Source organism: Mesoplodon densirostris, chromosome 5 (assembly GCF_025265405.1).
Source record: "Mesoplodon densirostris isolate mMesDen1 chromosome 5, mMesDen1 primary haplotype, whole genome shotgun sequence".
In the NCBI taxonomy this organism is placed as follows: domain Eukaryota; kingdom Metazoa; phylum Chordata; class Mammalia; order Artiodactyla; family Ziphiidae; genus Mesoplodon; species Mesoplodon densirostris.
The window spans coordinates 95,688,880-95,707,017 of NC_082665.1; the positions used below are offsets into that span (position 1 = coordinate 95,688,880).

Genomic DNA, 18,138 nt, shown 5'->3' on the forward strand with positions numbered 1-18,138 from the left:
AATACAGGAGATGAGGCTAAATAGGTAGGCTAGGACTAAAGTGTAAAGTGGATGGTGAATTTGAACTTGATCGTATAGGGAGCAGTGCTCATGGAAGTTCTAAGTAGCGAAATAATATGGTCACATTTGTTGTTAGGAGAATACCCTGGAAACCATGTGGAAAGTGACCTCTGAAGAAACTGGTGATAAAGTTGTTTGGAACTGCATTTGACCAAGTGGCCACTGTGGCATTGGCCACAAAAAGGGGGGCTGGGTCCCAGAGATACAGAGATGCTTTGGGGCAGGGCAAATGAGGCAGATGAAAGAGTATGGCTGGATCGTGTTTTTGACTGGAATTATTTGGGGGGTGGTGGTATTATAAATGAATACAGGAAGAGAAATAGTTTGGTTGAGGGCAAAGGTATGGAGTGGGGAGGTAGCATAGTATTTATGAGTACCTTTGTGAGTACTTTTTGACTGTCAGGTAATATCTTAGTACTTTTGGTACATTGTTATTTTTACTGTATCCCTGTGAGTCAGTTATTAGTATATTTTACAGAAGAGCAAACTGAGGCTCAGAGAAGTTGAGTGACTTTGTTTGGTTCAGTATTTAAAAAAAAAAGGTAGTGATACTTTTTATAAGTTCTAGGTATAATGCTTGATTTTGCCCAGTAATTGTTAGTTTCATGTAATTTTATTCATATTTTGTTTTTTTCAGACATTGCAGAAGAGTACAAATAATGGCTGAAAATAGTGCATTAACATCCACTACTGGGAGTACAAGCTTGGCAGACTCTTCCATTTTTGATTCTAAAGTTACCGAAACTTCTAAGGAAAACTTATTTATTGGATCTACTTCATATGTCGAAGGTAAACATGTTATCTGCTTTAAAATATCAAATCACTATTTTAATCCTAAACTTACTGACTAGTGACTTTCTTATGATTTAACTGTAATACTGTTAAGCTAGGCTACAGGTATTCAGTAAAAATTTGTTAACAGAAACTCTTTACACTAGATTTTTTATTATTTTTTGGATAATGCTTCCCAACTTTGAAGGTGAAAGCATCTTGTTGGATATCGCTTTTTCCGTACGTGAGGGCAGTCTACCTGCAACATTGTTAGCTAGAATATGGTCAGTTATGACTGGTCAGGAGAAGAGCCACTTCTTGCTTTTTCACTATATAAATGGATCTTTCCTAAAGTTGCATGTGCTGTTGAAGAGGATGACTGTGCAAGTAGGCGAATGCTTTCTTTGGTTAGGAGGAGTGCTGATGTTTGAATACTTTGCTACAATACAATATATTTCTCTTCTTCTAAAATGATACATGATCAAAGTTTTAAAATAAGCTGGGAATTAAGTCATTTTAATTTCAGGGAATGTTATGATCTCAAACATGGAAAACATTCCAGATATAGCCAAAAAAGGGGTTAGGAACTACTGATTTTGATGTTAGTGAATAAAAATGTTTTACTTAAACATTTTTAATTTTAATAGAAGAAATGCCTCAGATTGAAACAAGAATAATACTGGTTCAAGAAGCTGGAAAACAAGAAGAACTTATAAAAGCCTTAAAGGTATGGGAATTTAATTTTTAGGGTTTTTTTTTATATTTTTCTTCCATCCGTGTATAAATAAATGTATAGTTTTCTTAACCTCATACTTAAGTCTCTTTTCCACAGACTATTAAAATAATGGAAGTCCCTGTTATAAAGATAAAAGAAAGTTGTCCTGGAAAAACGGATGAAAAATTAATAAAAAGTATTGTTAATATGGTAGGTCAAGCATTTCATTGCATGTGGCATGCTGCACTTCCTTTGATTGTATTTGTAGAGTCCACTTATGGTGATTGGACCTAAATTAGGCACAAGTTATACCCTGAGCACTCTGAAGCTAGATTAATAGAAACTGTTACATTTATTTTAAAATTTGGGTGTTTCTGAAACCCCAAAATATAATGTTTCATAAATAATGAAATCCTTATAAAGTAATTTGGCATTGTTAGATTTAAATGACATTACATTTATGTATTTATGAAGATGACACTTTAAACTCTTCAGCTTCTTTTTTCTCAATAATTTTGTATTTATTCTAAATTCTTGCTTTATTTCCAGAATTACAAATCACAATAATTGACAGTCATCAGGGAATTTACCTCAGCATGTGAAATATATCTAACTCTCTATACCAGTTATACTAGATTGTGAGGGCCTCCATGTCAAAATACCACAGACTGGGCAACTTAAACAACAGAAATTTATTTTCTCACTTTCCTGGAGGTTAAAAGTCCAAGATCAAGGTGTCAGCAGGTTTGATTTCTCTTGAGGCCTCCTTGGCTTGTAGATGGCTGCCACCTTCTTGATATATCTTCACACAGCCTTCTGTGCATGCACATCTCTGCTATCTCTTTCATGTGTCCAAATTTCCCCCTCTTATAAGGACACCAAGCCACCACTAATCCAATCTGACTAGGATCCACCCTTATGACTTCATTTAACCTTAATTACATGTTGAAAGGCCATATCTCCATATAGTCACATTCTGAGGTATAGGGGGTTAGGACTTCAGCATGAGTTTTGGATATACACAATTCAGCCCTTCACGTCAGCCTAGCAAATAAATCCCAAATAATTTACTGACCCATTTGAATTTTCTTTTAAATGGTTCTGTTCTTTAAAAACAGGAGTCATATAGATACCGAAATATCTTCATTCTTTTTCATAGATCTACAGTATAAAGTGTTAAACACTAACTTGCCTTTTTATATCCTGTGTTTGCCATGCTGCAACTGCCTACATATTTCATATCTTTCTCTTACTTCCCTTGTAGATAATGAAGTGATTAACTGCATCCTTTTTGTAGATGTTGCATGTCATAGTATTTTTTCTATTTTTCTGAAAACAATTTGTGCAGGAAGACCTATATGCGTGGCATCATTTTCTTGATCAGAATAAAGAGCAGTAGTGGATATCTTTCTAATGCATCTTACTATCAAAATAACGTGTACTTAAAAAATTCATCGTCTTTATTTTATATGCATACTAGATGCTTTATAATGACTACCAAGTCATGTCAGAAACTTATGCCTTTATAATCTTCAAAATTTAAGATCTTCATATGGATGGAGATATGTTTATATAAAAACATAAGTAAAGAAATATGATTGTTCACTATTAAGTATAATGCTTATTGTATGATGTAAAACTTCTACAAATATGAAGATTAAAATATTGAGTTGATTTTTAGGTCTTATATTTAGAGAGACACATGAATTAATTTTATAATATTTTATTTCTAATAACTCTGTGAAAAAAATCAAGGAAATTAAAGTGCCATTTGTAAAGATGGAATCAGTTGAAGAATTTAAAAGTTTGGATTCTCCAGAATTTGAAAATGTATTCATAGTCATGGATTTCCAGGATTCTGTCTTTAATGAGTTATACAAGACTGACTGTAGAGTTATTGGACCACCAGTTGTATTAAACTGTGCACAAAAAGGAGAGGTAAGAAAGAATATATGCTTATTATAACTTCTCAAGGTTAAATTTTTATTAAAGAATTTTTATGCAGAAAAATTTCATTAATTGTTGAGATTATGAATATTTAGGATAGGAATAGTAGTGGCTACTCTAATATAGTCCTTTAATTCTAAACAATATTATTTACATATATTTAGTCTCAATACCTGCAGTATCTTGGGAAGTAGTAGTTTGCTTAAACTTGAGTTCTAAAGATGTGTACATATACATAAACTTTAATTTTCCTCCACATAGAACTGGTACCACAGTTCCATTTTTATCAGTTTCTGCATGATTTAAAATTAGGGAAATTACTTTAGCTATTTATTTATTCATTCATTCATTTATTTATGGCTGTGTTGGGTCTTTGTTGCCACGTGCAGGCTTCCTCTATTTGCGGCAAGAGGGGGCTACTCTTTGTTGCGGCGCGCAGGCTTCTCATTGTAGTGGCTCCTCTTGTTGCGGAGCACAGGCTCTAGGTGCACGGGCTTCAGTAGTTGTGGCACGTGGGCTCAGTAGTTGTGGCTCGCCAGCTCTAGAGCACAGGCTCAGTAGTTGTGGTGCACGGGCTTAGTTGCTCTGCAGCATGTGGGATCTTCCCGGACCAGGGCTTGAACCCATGTCCCCTGCATTGGCAGGCGGATTCTTAACCACTGCGCCACTAGGGAAGTCCTACTTTAGCTTTTTGTTTTTATTTTATTTTATTTATTTATTATTTTTTTTTGCGGTATATGGGCCTCTCACTGTTGTGGCCTCTCCCGTTGCGGAGCACAGGCTCCAGACGCACAGGCCCAACGGCCATGGCTCACGGGCCCAGCCGCTCCGCGGCATGTGGGATTTTCCCAGACCGGGGCACGAACCCGTGTCCCCTGCATCGGCAGGCGGACTCTCAACCACTGCGCCACCAGGGAAGCCCAGCTTTTTGTTTTTAAACAGCATTTTAGTGTAAGAGTTGTAGTAGAGTTAATACCTATTCTTTGGTTTTTATTGCTCTGTTTTGGCATTCTTAAGCTTGCCTTAACTTTAAATTGCTTGGGTCTTTGTGCTTCTTTTGTTATAGATACTAGTAATGAGCACATGATAATCTTTAATTCTCTGTTTTGATTCAGAAGTGTTGCTTTCAGAAACCACAAACTTTTTAAAGGCCAAAATTATGGAAAATAACATTCCTGCATAATAGTGGGAATTAAATTTTTAACCATTCTCTTTCATGTATAGATAGATAGATAAAACCATTTGTTAAATTATTTACTATCTCCATTTTTTAGCTCAAAAATTGGAATCATATTTGGTTCAAGTGTGTGTATTATTAGTATTTATTAGAAAATATTTTTGACCTCCTTTAATTTGAAGCATTTACAGTAGCGTATGGAAATCTTTCCTTATAATACTTCATCTGTGTCAAAGTACATTTTGGAAATAAAGGTTTGGGTATGAATATTTATGTTTTATTTGCCAGTAGTAAAGTGTGTTTAGGTGATATGTATCAAACACGATATGGGAATCATGGGAAATTTTTATTGTGAAACTGGGTTTTTGCTATTTGTTGCATATTGAAAGATGGAAGTATATCTTTGGATTGGGAAAGTTAATTGGCAAGAGAGGGAAATACGTTTAGCTTGAGAAAGATGTGTTCTATTTTTACTGTAAAGAAGCTCACAGATTTAAAATTGTTGTATCCTTCAGCCTTTGCCATTTTCATGTCGCCCACTCTATTGTACAAGCATGATGAATCTAGTACTATGTTTTACTGGATTCAGGAAGAAAGAAGAACTAGTAAGTATTTTAAAACATTCTATTCAAAGAATATTTTTTCTAGCAAAATAAATTTAAATTAGCTTTTCTTTTTTTGATTGTTATATCATGGTTTTATTTTTAAAATATTGAAGGAGAAAGTACTATGAATATACTAGGTCTTAAACTTTGTGAAGAAATACTCTGAAGAGCCTTGTAAAGAAACAAATATTTCATCTAGGATAGCTGGTATGTGAATTAGAAAAATTTCATGGCTATCTAATCTGTTTAAACTGTCTTTTTGTTAAGTATCACATCAGCCACATTTGAAGTTTTTGTTTACGCATTGAGATTTTTTGTTCTGCAGGTCCAGCCTTAAAGCATTCTCATTGCTCTAGAGAATTCATAGAAACTTCTTTCTTTGATCCATAAAATTTTTTATGTTGGAGCTAATGGGGTATTACTCTAATTTTGTGGGAAGGATCTTGGTGTGATGGCAACCTGGTTTTAAAAAAATAATGTACCGGGACACACAGTTTTTCCAGGCATGAGCCCGATGTGTCCCCCTTTGCTTGGCAAAGCAATAATGCTATTTTCTACTTCACCCCCCTCCAAAAAGTAATATATTTACTTTTTTACTTGTGTGAAAGCCAGTTGTTAATTAACTTAGTTTTGTGTGATCATCTTTACTAGCTTATCTCTGTATAATTTTGCCTGTGCCAATAAGGCAAATGAACCTTTAATTTTTTTGACATAAAATTTATCTTTATAAAAATTCTCATATGTACCTTATAAATAGAAAGTATTCAGTAAATGCTAAATGCATTATAAACATAGTTTACATTTTGTTCAAATTAATCATAAAGTCAATGTTTACATTTTCTTTTGAGGTCAGATTGGTGACATTGGTTCATCACATGGGTGGAGTTATTCGAAAAGACTTTAATTCAAAAGTTACACATTTGGTGGCAAATTGTACACAAGGAGAAAAATTCAGGGTATGTAAACTTTGGTATTTTTGTATATTTCAATATAGCACTGTTTGAGGATGGATTTAATAATAGTGTTCTTATCCTGTCTATTTCCCCCATAATTTATTGAGGATCAGAAATTCAATTTTTGCTATATGTACATTTAGTAAAAATTTTAAATCATAGGAGTGTGGCCCCTGAGGTTTGAAGGAGGCAGTGGAACTTGAGTTAGGTCTTGAAAGATGATTGGGATTGTGGAGGTTGGTAGGTGGATAACAGTTTAGGCAGATGAATAATATTAGCAAAGATTACTATGAGCAGTGGTGAATAAGGAGGTCAGAAGGTGATGAGGGCAGATATCTCTCTCTTATCTAAGAGCAGAATTTTGTTCTTATAAAATGGTTCCAAGATTTAACTTGTGAAAATTATAAAAGAACAGGAGAAAATACTTTTATTGGGATTAAAGTTTTAGTTTAAGATTGCACTTGAATACGTTAGGAAGAGTTTATCACTTTGTTCCCACCCTCCATCAGTGTATTTATGGTAGCAAATGGTAATTTTAGGGTATTGTTGAATTCCTGGGAGGTATACTTACAATTCATATCTAAGGTTTTAGTGACTTAATGAGAAATTTTCTCTTACTGCTGTCTTGGGGGTTAGTACTTCCAAGGAGGTAAACACAAAGAGAAATAGAAATGTAATAAAGATGAACTTAATTAACTTCACAGATGTATTTTTTTAAAATACAGTGAAACAGTTTGGACATCATGGAACTTCTTTCAAAGTTATTTTAACCTAAATTGTATGATGGAAAGATAGTTTTTTCTGTTAATTTTTCTTTATATTTTGTTACAAAGCAGATGAACAATGATCTAAGACTGTGCAAAATGTATGTATATAATTGCTTATAACTTGCATGAATGCAGTTATTTAAGGTAAAAATTCACCATATAATTAATGATAAACATGTTTATGTTTTTAGATAGCTGTGAGCCTGGGTACTCCAATTATGAAACCAGAATGGATATATAAAGCTTGGGAAAGGCGGAATGAACAGTAAGTGTTTAGAAATTCAGTAGTTAATTATGTGAATCAGTCACGTTGTGTCATGAAGATAAACCCACGTGCCCAAAATTCATAGATTAGTATATAAAAAATTAATTCAGTCTTTGTGAAGCTTAGGGAATAAAGTCTAGGAGGAGCAAAGTTTTGTTTATAAAAAATTGAAAATGGCAAGACATCTATGATATCTTTGAACTTCACTTTGTGAAATAATTTAATAACCATTAAGAACATTCTAAAATTATCAGGTAATAGCTTAATGCATCTGGATGTTTGGGTTGTGCCGTATTTTTTCTTATTTTCTGTTTGTCTGGTTACATTTTAAGTGGTGATTGCATTTCGTAACCTTGTTAAGCTTTACAATCTCGTAATTCCTTGCTATTGTACTTCATTATTACTTAAGATTTTATGAAACTATAGAACTCCTGGAATGCATATAAAATTTCATGTACAGAGCAGAGATTTGCATCTTGTAAAGATTACCCGTGATTAAACTTTGTGAGATGTTACTTCTGGGATGACTGAGGACACGTCAATTTTTTTTTTAACTGACATTTTTATGAACATTTCAGGACCAAATGTAAAATATTTTCAGTAAATAGGTTATGCTAAAACCTTGAAAATTACCGTAGATTTATAAATTAATCTGCCTGACTTATTGAATTTCAGCTAAGCTGGCTTTAGAAGAGTGTGTTTTGTTTTTAGGGATTTCTGTGCATCATTTGATGAATTTAGAAATGAATTTAAAGTTCCTCCATTTCAAGATTGCATTTTAAGTTTCCTGGGATTTTCAGATGAAGAGAAAACCAATATGGAAGAAATGACTGAAATGCAAGGTAGAATTTAGCATAATTTAGAAGTTATATGTATTTTATTCCTTACTCCTGTTGATCACTTCCTGGTGAATATGCCTCTTTAAAAATTTGGGCCTGGGGCTAAATAGTTGGGCTTATGTATGCTTGTATGCTTTTCTCTTTAGGAGGAAACTATTTACCTGTTGGAGATGAAAGATGCACTCACCTTATAGTTGAAGAGAATATAGTAAAAGAACTTCCATTTGAACCTTCAAAGAAACTTTATGTTGTCAAGCAAGAGGCAAGTAATTCTAGAATGAGATTGATTTTTAAAAAACATTGGTAATATTGATAGCTTATCTGATGAGATAAATTCTTAATTAAAATGTTCTTTCCCCTAGTGGTTCTGGGGAAGCATTCAGATGGATGCCCGAGCTGGAGAAACTATGTATTTATATGAAAAGGTATGCTTTTTGTCCCTTTTGTCATTTGTTCTGTGAACTTGATTGTATAAAGATGACACTTTTTTTATCCCAAAAGAGCATAGTATAATTAGCACACAGGTCATCTTTTTTTGGTCATATTTAGGGGTTTCAGGATAATTATAAACAGTTGGATATTGAGTAATAGTCTATGTAGACTTAATGTATTGGATCTTATTTTAATCTAATACATTTCATTCTGTGCAAATTCTTGATAATACCATTATGAACAGTAACATCCCTATCTTCAAAAACTTAGAACCTTAAAGGAAAGAGAGATGTGCAGACAGTTATAGTGCTGAGTGAAATGTGCTATAATGGAGTAATGTATGTATTTTAACTAGCTTCACTCTGAGAGACTCAGGCACGATTGAAAGAGCAAATAAATATTGAGCCAGCTTCCTAGGCTAGCCTGGTAAGGACATTCGTGTGAAATAGCAGGTGGGAGAGGGTATGAAAACTTGAAAATACATTAAAATAGCAAGTAGTTTAGTATGACTTTGGAAAAGAGTGTGGGAAAGAAGGCCAACAGATAAAGCTGACTAGATAGGCAGAATCAAGTTTTTAATATGTTAAAGGGTTTGGATTTGTCCTGTAAGTATTGGAATCACTGAAGAATATTAAGGGGAGAGATGGCATTTTAAAAATTACTGTAGTAGAAGGAATATAGGCAAGGAAAAATCCAGCCTTCTTGCTGGATCTTGGTGAAAAGTAGTGTCATTCACCAAAATGTGACATAAAGGTATAGAAGCAGGCTTTAAGGAAAATTTACTTCAGTTCGAGATTTAATAATTTTGAATGGAATATTTGAAAGTGAAGATGTGGATTTATTGTGTTTCTATAGAATCTGAATATGTACTCTGTTGTGTTCTCTTTGGACTCTTTTATTCTCAATGTAAGGTTCCTGACATAAAGTTTAAAAAATATGCCTTAGATTTCAGAAGAGAACTCCTAAAATCAAGTGGTATTCGACAAATATTGGAGAGCACTATGTACAAGCACCGTGCTAAATGCCAGAGATATGGTGAATGAAATATGAATGGTCTCTGTCTTCCTGGAGTTTATGGCCTAATAGGGAGTAGACAATAAAGAAGCTTACAGACGAATATGTAATAGTAATAGTGCTATGGAGAAAAAGCATTAGGTGTTAAGGGTTAGATAATTACAATTGTCCTTTGATTATTATGTTTCATGAAGCTTCTGAATTACATGGAAGAGTATATAGATGTACAGTTGTTGTGCAAAATCCCGATTTTGTCAGACTCGTAAATATATTTTTCTTTTGTTCCTGTCTCAGTAAAGAACCACGGAAGTAAAATTGAGCTTTTGTGCTTTTGATTGCAGGCTAATACACCTGAGCTCAAGAAATCAGTATCACTACTTTCTCTAAGTACCCCAAACAGCAATCGCAAAAGACGTCGTTTAAAAGAGACACTTGCTCAGCTTTCAAGAGAGACAGACATGTCACCTTTCCCTCCCCGTAAGCGCCCGTCAGCTGAACATTCCCTTTCTATAGGGTCACTCCTAGATATCTCCAACACACCAGAATCTAGCATTAACTACGGAGGTAATTCACATTTTAAAAAATTGATCTTTAAATTTAGTGGAATAGAATAATTATTAGAATATAGATAAATCCCTACTACAGTGAATATGAAAGGCTCTTTGTTTTACATTAATTAATTAATTTATTTTTGGCAGCGTTGGGTCTTCGTTGCTGCACGTGGGCTTTCTCTAGTTGCAAGTAGAGGCTACTCTTCGTTTCGGTGTGCGGGCTTCTCCTTGCAGTGGCTTCTCTTGTTGCGGAGCAGGGGCTCTAGGCACGCGGGCTTCAGTAGTTGTGGCACGTGGGCTCAATAGTTGTGGCTCTCGGGCTCTAGAGCGCAGACTCAGTAGTTGTGGCGCACAGGCTTAGTTGCTCCACGGCATGTGGGATCTTCCCGGACCAGGGCTCGAACCTGTCTCCCCTGCATTGGCAGGCGGATTCTTAACCACTGAGCCACCAGGGAAGTCCCAGAAAGGCTCTGTTTTTAATGACCTTTGTTCTATCTGAGGAGAAGAGGCACATGAAAATGCTTACATTTAATAGTTGCTTGCTATATACTAACTGTTTATGTGTTTTGTGTATTTATAAGATAGGTTTTATTGTCCCTGTTTTACAGATGACTAGATTGAGGTTAGAGAAGTAAAACTTGTCTGGGGTCACACAGCTAGAAAGTGATAGAACTGTTCAAAGAGCAGGTTCTTAACACACAGGAACCATAGAAGATGTCACATAGATTATGGAGAAAATAGGTATAGTGAAGTCAGAGGAAGGTGAATTTACTTTGTTCTCAGCTGATACAGGAAGCCACCTATAATTAGCTCTTCTCCCTTCATCTTCAGTTTTTCCCCTGTTTTTTTTAGTCTGCACACAAATTTGTTGTGTTTTCTAATATATGAAACAATCAAAACCTTCCCTGGTCTCTGTAATACTTTCCACTTACTATCCCATTTCCCTCTTCCCTTTCATATAGGTACTCTTGAAGGAATCACCTTGATCCATTGTCTCATTTCCTTGCTTTTTATTTTCCTCTCAATTCATTCCAATTGAATTTCATTCATTCCAGTTGCTCTTGCTGGGGGTGCTGACAGTTTTTGTGTAATCAGCAGCATTCAACACATTAGCAGCTACTCCTTCCTGGACACATTTTTTAAGTTTGGCTTCTGCATATCACTCGTTTCACATTCTCCTTGACCTAACTTCTCTAACTCTAAATGTGGAATATTATTCCTGAGTCGTTTCTTCTCCATTGAATTCTTCCTAAATGATATCATTTAATTCCATGGCTTTTCTATATGCTGTTGACTCCCAAATTTGAGGTTTTCCCTGTCCAACTATATATTTGACACCTCCTTGTTCATGTCTAATACACATCCTAAACTTAACATAATCAAATTAGAGCTCTTGATTCTCTCTGCCACTCCAACTCTGTTCCTTTGTTACCCTTCCTTTATCAACGTTTTCTGTAAAAATGGTCTCTCTTAGACAATTGCAGTGGTCCCCAAGGTGGTCTCCCTGTACTCATTTTTGCCTTTCTACATGCAGACTAAGCAGTCTCTAAAAACGTATAAATTAGTTCATGCCATTCCTCTGCATGAAATCATTCAATGACTTTGTATTACCGTAGCTTTCAGGTTCCTGTGTAATCTTCACCTACTTCTAACCTCATGTGCTCTTGTCCTCCACTAAGCCTCTCTGGGTGTCAGTCATAATATCTTTATTATTCTTCAGATTTTTCTACTACAACCATACCTCAGGAACTTTATATTTGCTCTCCCTGTCTTAAAGAAATCTTATCGGGGTTCTCTTTAAAGTTAAGTCTCTGTCCCACCACTCCTTCCTACCAACCCGTTACCTGGTTGTTGTCTTCAGTAGTAGTTATCACTGTTAGAAATTGTTTGTTTACTGCTTTATTTTACTTGCTTTACCAGAATGTAAGCTGGAAGAGAACAAGAACCTTGTCTAGCTTCTCTGCTTTATTCCCAGTGCCTAGTAGAGAGTAGGTACTCACTAAATATTCATGGAAGGAATTGAAAGTCAATTTAAGGTAGGCCCAGAAAACTGAGGTGGATTTGAGATTATAGGAGGAGCAAGAATACAGGTAACAGCGTACAAAATGAGTTTTTAGGGAATAGTGAATAGGTCAGTTTGCTTGGAGGATGGAGGAGTAAGAGTCAAATTAGAAAGGTTAATTGGGGCCTAATATTAGAGAACTTTGAAATGAGACTGACATGTCTGATCTGTATATTGTCATCAGCAAGGAACTTTAGAAACTTGAGCAGCAGAGTGATTCATTGAGTAAGTAATTTGTAGTGGATTATTCTGAAGCATGATTAGAAGTAGGGCAGTTTAGAGATAGCCTGACCATGAAGTAATCTCTAGAGACTTGGGCCACAAGGTAATAAGGCCCTAAACCAGGGTTGATGATGTTTGGAAAGAAAAGTGAAAAGCACTGGGGAAATATTGATAGAATGGAGTGATAGGGAGGAAGAGGAGAAGATGGCAAAGTATTAAATGGAAGAAATTCCACCTTAGCAAAAATAGAAAGTTTATATTTTGGAGGAAGGATTGTAGTTTGAGAGAAAATCCAGGTTAAATTGAGGTGGAAATGTCCAGTAGGCATTTGGAAAAGCTGAACCAGGTGCTTGGGTGGGGGATTATGATTAGATATGTAGATCTAAGAATTTACTGGTTCTATGATCATGGTGGACATAATGGGCATGAGATGGTAAGATATGAACATAAAGGACTGAAGTTTGAATATGAAGTTGAGGGGACAGAAGAAAATGAACCACTAAAGAAAACAGACATGACAACTGTTATATATTAGGTATTCTGAATAATAGAATACCCAGTTTGTAGATCGCTGCTTAGACACAATAATTAAATTAGATCAGTGTATGTCATTTTTTTCCCCCTAAAGTATACCGTAATGGCAAAGGCTCCTGGGTCTGGTGAGTGTAGTCCAAAATAATAAATGGCAAGTGGGAAATTCTTTGAAGCCTGTGCTTTTGTTTTTTGTTTTTTTTAAACATTCAGAACTCCACAGTATGCATGATTGTTTAAATTAATGCTTATGATTATTTATCATTGAGTAAATTTGATATGCTGGGACTATATATTGTCTTCTTTCATGTCATTCTATTATGTGTTACACATTCCTTTTCCTATTGAGAAACTTGCTTTTAGGAGATTCTGTATATAATGTTTAAGTATTCTAACCATATTGATAGTAAGAAAATATATTTTAAGCTTTTATGAAATTTCATTAAAATTTTTTTCTTGAGGTACATATAAAATATACTAATGCATCCTCCCTCCAATTTGGGTTAGACTGAATGTCTTATGTTAAGATACTTTAACAGAGAATTTAGTTAATGTTGTTGGGGGGGTTTTTTTTTTTTTTTTTTTAAAGGGAGTCTTTCTCCATATATATATGAAAAGTTTTCCATCATTGTGACTGTGTAATCGTAACAACCTTTTCCTCCTTTTTTAACTTAAATATCTTTATATATTGCTGTAAAGATTCCTGTACTCAGATTTCCTAAATGGAAATATTCTGCCATATTTGCTTTAGTATTCATTCATTCATTCTCTCTCTCTCTCTTTTTTTTACATGCACGTGTATTTTTTATATCTGTGCTGTTTTGAGAGTAAGTTGGAGATATGATGTGCCTCTACCTCTAAATACTTAATTGTGTATTTCCCAAAATACAGGAATATTTCTTACATAAGTACAGTATAAGTATTGTAATTAGGAAATTAACATTTAATACTATGATCTACTCTATAGACTTTCAGATTTTACCAGTTATTCCACTAATGTCCTAATGTGCTTGTAAGCAAAAGAAAAAAGTTTTTTCTGGCTTAGGATCCAATCCACGATCACAGGTTGTTGAGTTATCTTTCTCTAGTCTCTTCTTATCTGGAACAGTTCTTTTTTTTAATCAATCTTTGTTTTTAATGACCTCGATATTTTTGAAGAGTATATGACCATTATTTTTTTCTGGCCTTATTGTAGGAGGAAATTCTACTTTAATGAAAATGTGTATGGTGGTATATTTGTAAGAGTAGATATCGTTCCCTTTTTTCCTGTTAAATTTGTACAGTGTTTGGTACTTACATCTGACTTCCATTTTAAATCTTTCCTCCTTTTTACCTTTTAGAAACACCAAAGTCTTGTACTAAGTCATCTAAAAATTCTACTCCAGTTCCTTCAAAGCAGTCAGCCAGGTGGCAAGTTGCAAGAGAGCTCTATCAGACTGAAAGTAATTACGTAAATATATTGGCCACAATTATTCAGGTAAGAGTTTGGAAAAATGATCTCTGTTCCAGTGTTTATAAGTAAAAAAATCTAAGTGGTATTATTTTTTATAAGAAAATTATATAGCATAGAATTTGAACATAGATATTAAAAATGAAAATGTATGACAAAAACTGCTCTTAGGGAAATGGCATAACTGTAAGAGTAGCGTTTTATTCATGCAGAAATAGCATTTTTTTAAAAATAGTGACTTTAAAGAGAGAAGGATCCTCAGTAGACAATCTTAGAGGGGACTGAGTTTAACTCAGAATTTAGCAGCTTCCATGTCAAGATACTGCATTTATATTTGGAAGTGGTAGCTTTTTCTGATAATGTGTATTCTAGAGTCACTGCTTTATTTAGTACTGTATATATATGGAAAAGCAATTAGCAATGAAGCATAACAATATGGTTGTCAGTAATTTTTTTTAGTAATCCTTTACTGTGTCGAGTTTTCTTAAATTACGCAGTGGTCAAATGTTCACTCATTACTTACTAATATTAAAATGTACTATGGGGGCTTCCCTGGTGGCGCAGTGGTTGAGAGTCCGCCTGCCGATGCAGGGGACACTGGTTCGTGCCCCGGTCCGGGAAGATCCCACATGCCGCCGAGCGGCTGGGCCCGTGAGCCATGGCCACTGGGCCTGAGCGTCCGGAGCCTGTGCTCCGCAACAGGAGAGGCCACAACAGTGAGAGGCCCGCGTAACGCAAAAAAAAAAAAAAAATGTACTATGAAGTTATTTCTGAAGAAAAACAATTCTAATGAATCCTTGTAGGTTGAGATTGAAGAAGATATTAGGGAATAAATCAAAATTCAAGGTTCTGAAAGACACAATAACAGGACATTATTTTGGAATCTGTAGAAAGAAGGAATAACTTTGTTTGTGGTAATGAAGGAAATAGTTTGCCAGGAAAATAAGGTTGATACCACCAAGCTTGACTTTGAATAGAAAAATGATAGGGAGTTTCTGATTTGGGTTTAATTTTTAACTGATCTCTATTTGAAATCTTAATATGTCTCGTTAAGGTCGAATATAATGGCCTTTAGTTGCTTGTACCATTGATAAAATGCATGAATAAGAAATGAAAAGGCTTCTTTCTTGGTATTCACAGAGAGATTATTCTTCACAGTTAATTTTTTTAGCAGTAGTCAGGGTTTTATGAGGCCCTCTGCCATATTAAACTTCACTTGTTGTAAGTCAGCTCTGCTCTTATGCCTCAAGGGAAGTCATCCTAGATGAGTTTCTTGTTGAAGTTTTTATAGTCAGCCAAAATGTGGTTGAGTAGCAGAAAGTCCCTTTGGCATAAACTGTTCATGTACTTTGGTAGCATTTATTACCTAGAAATATAAATCCTTTCAGCCCGTGGTAAAGGCACTGGAGTTTCGGAATTTTAATTTGCATATCAGTTAAATCCACTACAACTTCTTTTTTAAAAGCACTTGTAATTATTACACTGTAGACAGACTTTCATACCACTGTGCTTAGTATAAACTCACCTAAGTTTACTTAAAAGATTGTGGTCTAAATTCATGATAGTGTTCTTTTTAAGCTTTTTTTTTTTTTTAGTTTGGATTTGGAATAGCTTAATTTTAACTTAGCCCCCAAATTAAATGACTATCCAGAAGCATGTTGATGTATGCCAAATAATACTTAGGTACCTATTAATATAAAGTTTTGTGACAAGTGTTAAAGAGGGTTCCTGTTTTAAAGTAACTTAGACTGGAAGAGGAGTTAAAACATACACATCTATTACAATACCAAGTGGAAGGTTATGAACTTCATGAGGGAGGTTTAGTTAAGGTATTTGGAGATTTGTATGTTGAGAATTTTGCTCCTCTTCCAGCTTAGGGAAGGTTTGGTCTGGAATTTTCAATGGTTGAACATTGGGAAAAGTATCATAAAGAAGATACAAATTGAAGTGAGTTTTAAAGCATAATTATGATTGGTGCACGCAAAGAGTATGGTAGGAAGTGTATTTGAGATTATTCCAACAGTACAAACGACTGAAGATATGTATCATTCAAGGTGTTACAGAGTAGTCTAGGGGGATTAGAGTTGAGGGTGGGTTAAGGGGACTGGGATAGTGGTTGGAGTATGGATACAGTGAGAGTTAAGACTGCTTATGCCAGACTGGAGAAGGCCTTTGTACAGTGTGTCACGTGTAATTATAGAAGAATTTTTGATGGGAGGGGGGATGATATCACTTGACTTGTATTTTAGAAGGGAACTTGGTTCACTTTGAAGGAGGTATTGAAGAAGGGGAAATTGTGGAGGCAAGGAGATCAACTTGGAGGTTATTTTGGCAGTCTTGGTTAGAGATTTTGAGAACCTGAACTTCTTAGGATAGTATCAGTGAGAATGAAAAGAAGATAGATTTGAGAAATATTGGAAAGGTAGAATCAATAGTTTTTTGGCTAACTAATTTTATATGAGGGATTAAAACAAGCACAGTAGAACTGTTTTAAGGTATTGTGTCTTAAGAATACTGAGAGGGCCTCCCTGGTGGCGCAAGTGGTTGAGAGTCCGCCTGCCGATGCAGGGGATACGGGTTCGTGCCCCGGTCTGGGAGGATCCCATATGCCGCGGAGCGGCTGGGCCCGTGAGCCATGGCCGCTGAGCCTGCGCGTCCGGAGCCTGTGCTCCGCAACGGGGGAGGCCACAACAGTGAGAGGCCTGCATACCGCAAAAAAAAAAAAAAAAAAGAATACTGAGAAGTTTTAATGAATCTTGATGTATTTTGGTGTCTGAATATTTTTGTTTAGGAATTTTAATTAAATGTTGACTAGATGTTTCTTTCCCCTCTCTCAGCGATAACTGTAATCTGGAATTTTGTGCTTATCATTTTCCTTATAGATCTATCACATGTGTAGAAAATCAAATGTATATATTTTTTAGTGAATTGCTTTTTGCACTTGATAGAAATGTTCTTGAAACACATCTGTGTCACTGCATGTAGCAGTAATTCATTTTCCTGTATGAATATTTCAGCTTTTTTAACTTTTATTTTTAATAGACATTGAAATTTGTTTTAGTGTTTCATTGCTGACATTGAAATTTGTTTTAGTGTTTCGTTGCTGTTTGTTTTTACTATTACTAGTAGTGCTGCTGTGAATATTCTTATTCATGGCTCCTTGAGAACATATTCTGGGCAAAAACCTGGAATTTCTGGATCATTGGTTAAACACACTTTTAATTTTACTGCAAGTTGTTAGTATGTTGGAAACTAGGTTTTGTCTCCTGTTCCCACTGAGGCTTTTATAGGTGAAGCTTAACTTTCATCAGTTTAGGCAAATGTCTTTGGGGCAAAAGGTGATTTAGTATTCAACTTTCTACTTTCACTTAGATTTTGGCCTCCGAAGGTACCTCACTTTCTTGTCAGCTTATCGCTGTATTTAGAAAGAGGTTTTTCTTCAGTATTTTGTTTTCAGCAGGTAGCTTTCACCATACTTACAGAAGTGGAAAGCCTGAATATATATATAGATTTTTTTTAAGGGGGGGATAAACCGTTGTAGAATTGTAGTCATTCTTAAAAATAGGAACAGTTCATAATCTTAATGAAGTTTCTTAATATTTAGAATGTACTTTCTTCCCCCCTTCCTTCCTTCAATCCCCTCCTGCCCTTTGTGCTGTTGTCATTCATTTTACTTCCACATATGCTAAGAACACAATAATACATTATTATTTTTACTTTGAATAGTCAATGAACATTTTAAAATTCAAGTCAAATTTTATTAATTATATAGTAAAA

General features: G+C 34.9%; 1 protein-coding gene across 1 annotated transcript in view; it reads left to right on the top strand.

Annotated features, from left to right (window-relative positions):
- Positions 1–18,138, top strand: part of ECT2 (epithelial cell transforming 2) — a 62,114-nt gene that overhangs the window by 2,652 nt on the left and 41,324 nt on the right. Inside the window, 12 exon segments of the mRNA XM_060099142.1 lie at positions 698–849; positions 1,479–1,558; positions 1,664–1,756; positions 3,302–3,484; positions 5,186–5,275; positions 6,124–6,231; positions 7,187–7,260; positions 7,972–8,102; positions 8,246–8,361; positions 8,462–8,524; positions 9,887–10,109; positions 14,252–14,388. Of these exon segments, the coding sequence (XP_059955125.1) occupies positions 720–849; positions 1,479–1,558; positions 1,664–1,756; positions 3,302–3,484; positions 5,186–5,275; positions 6,124–6,231; positions 7,187–7,260; positions 7,972–8,102; positions 8,246–8,361; positions 8,462–8,524; positions 9,887–10,109; positions 14,252–14,388 (1,428 nt within the window). The 5' untranslated portion in view covers positions 698–719.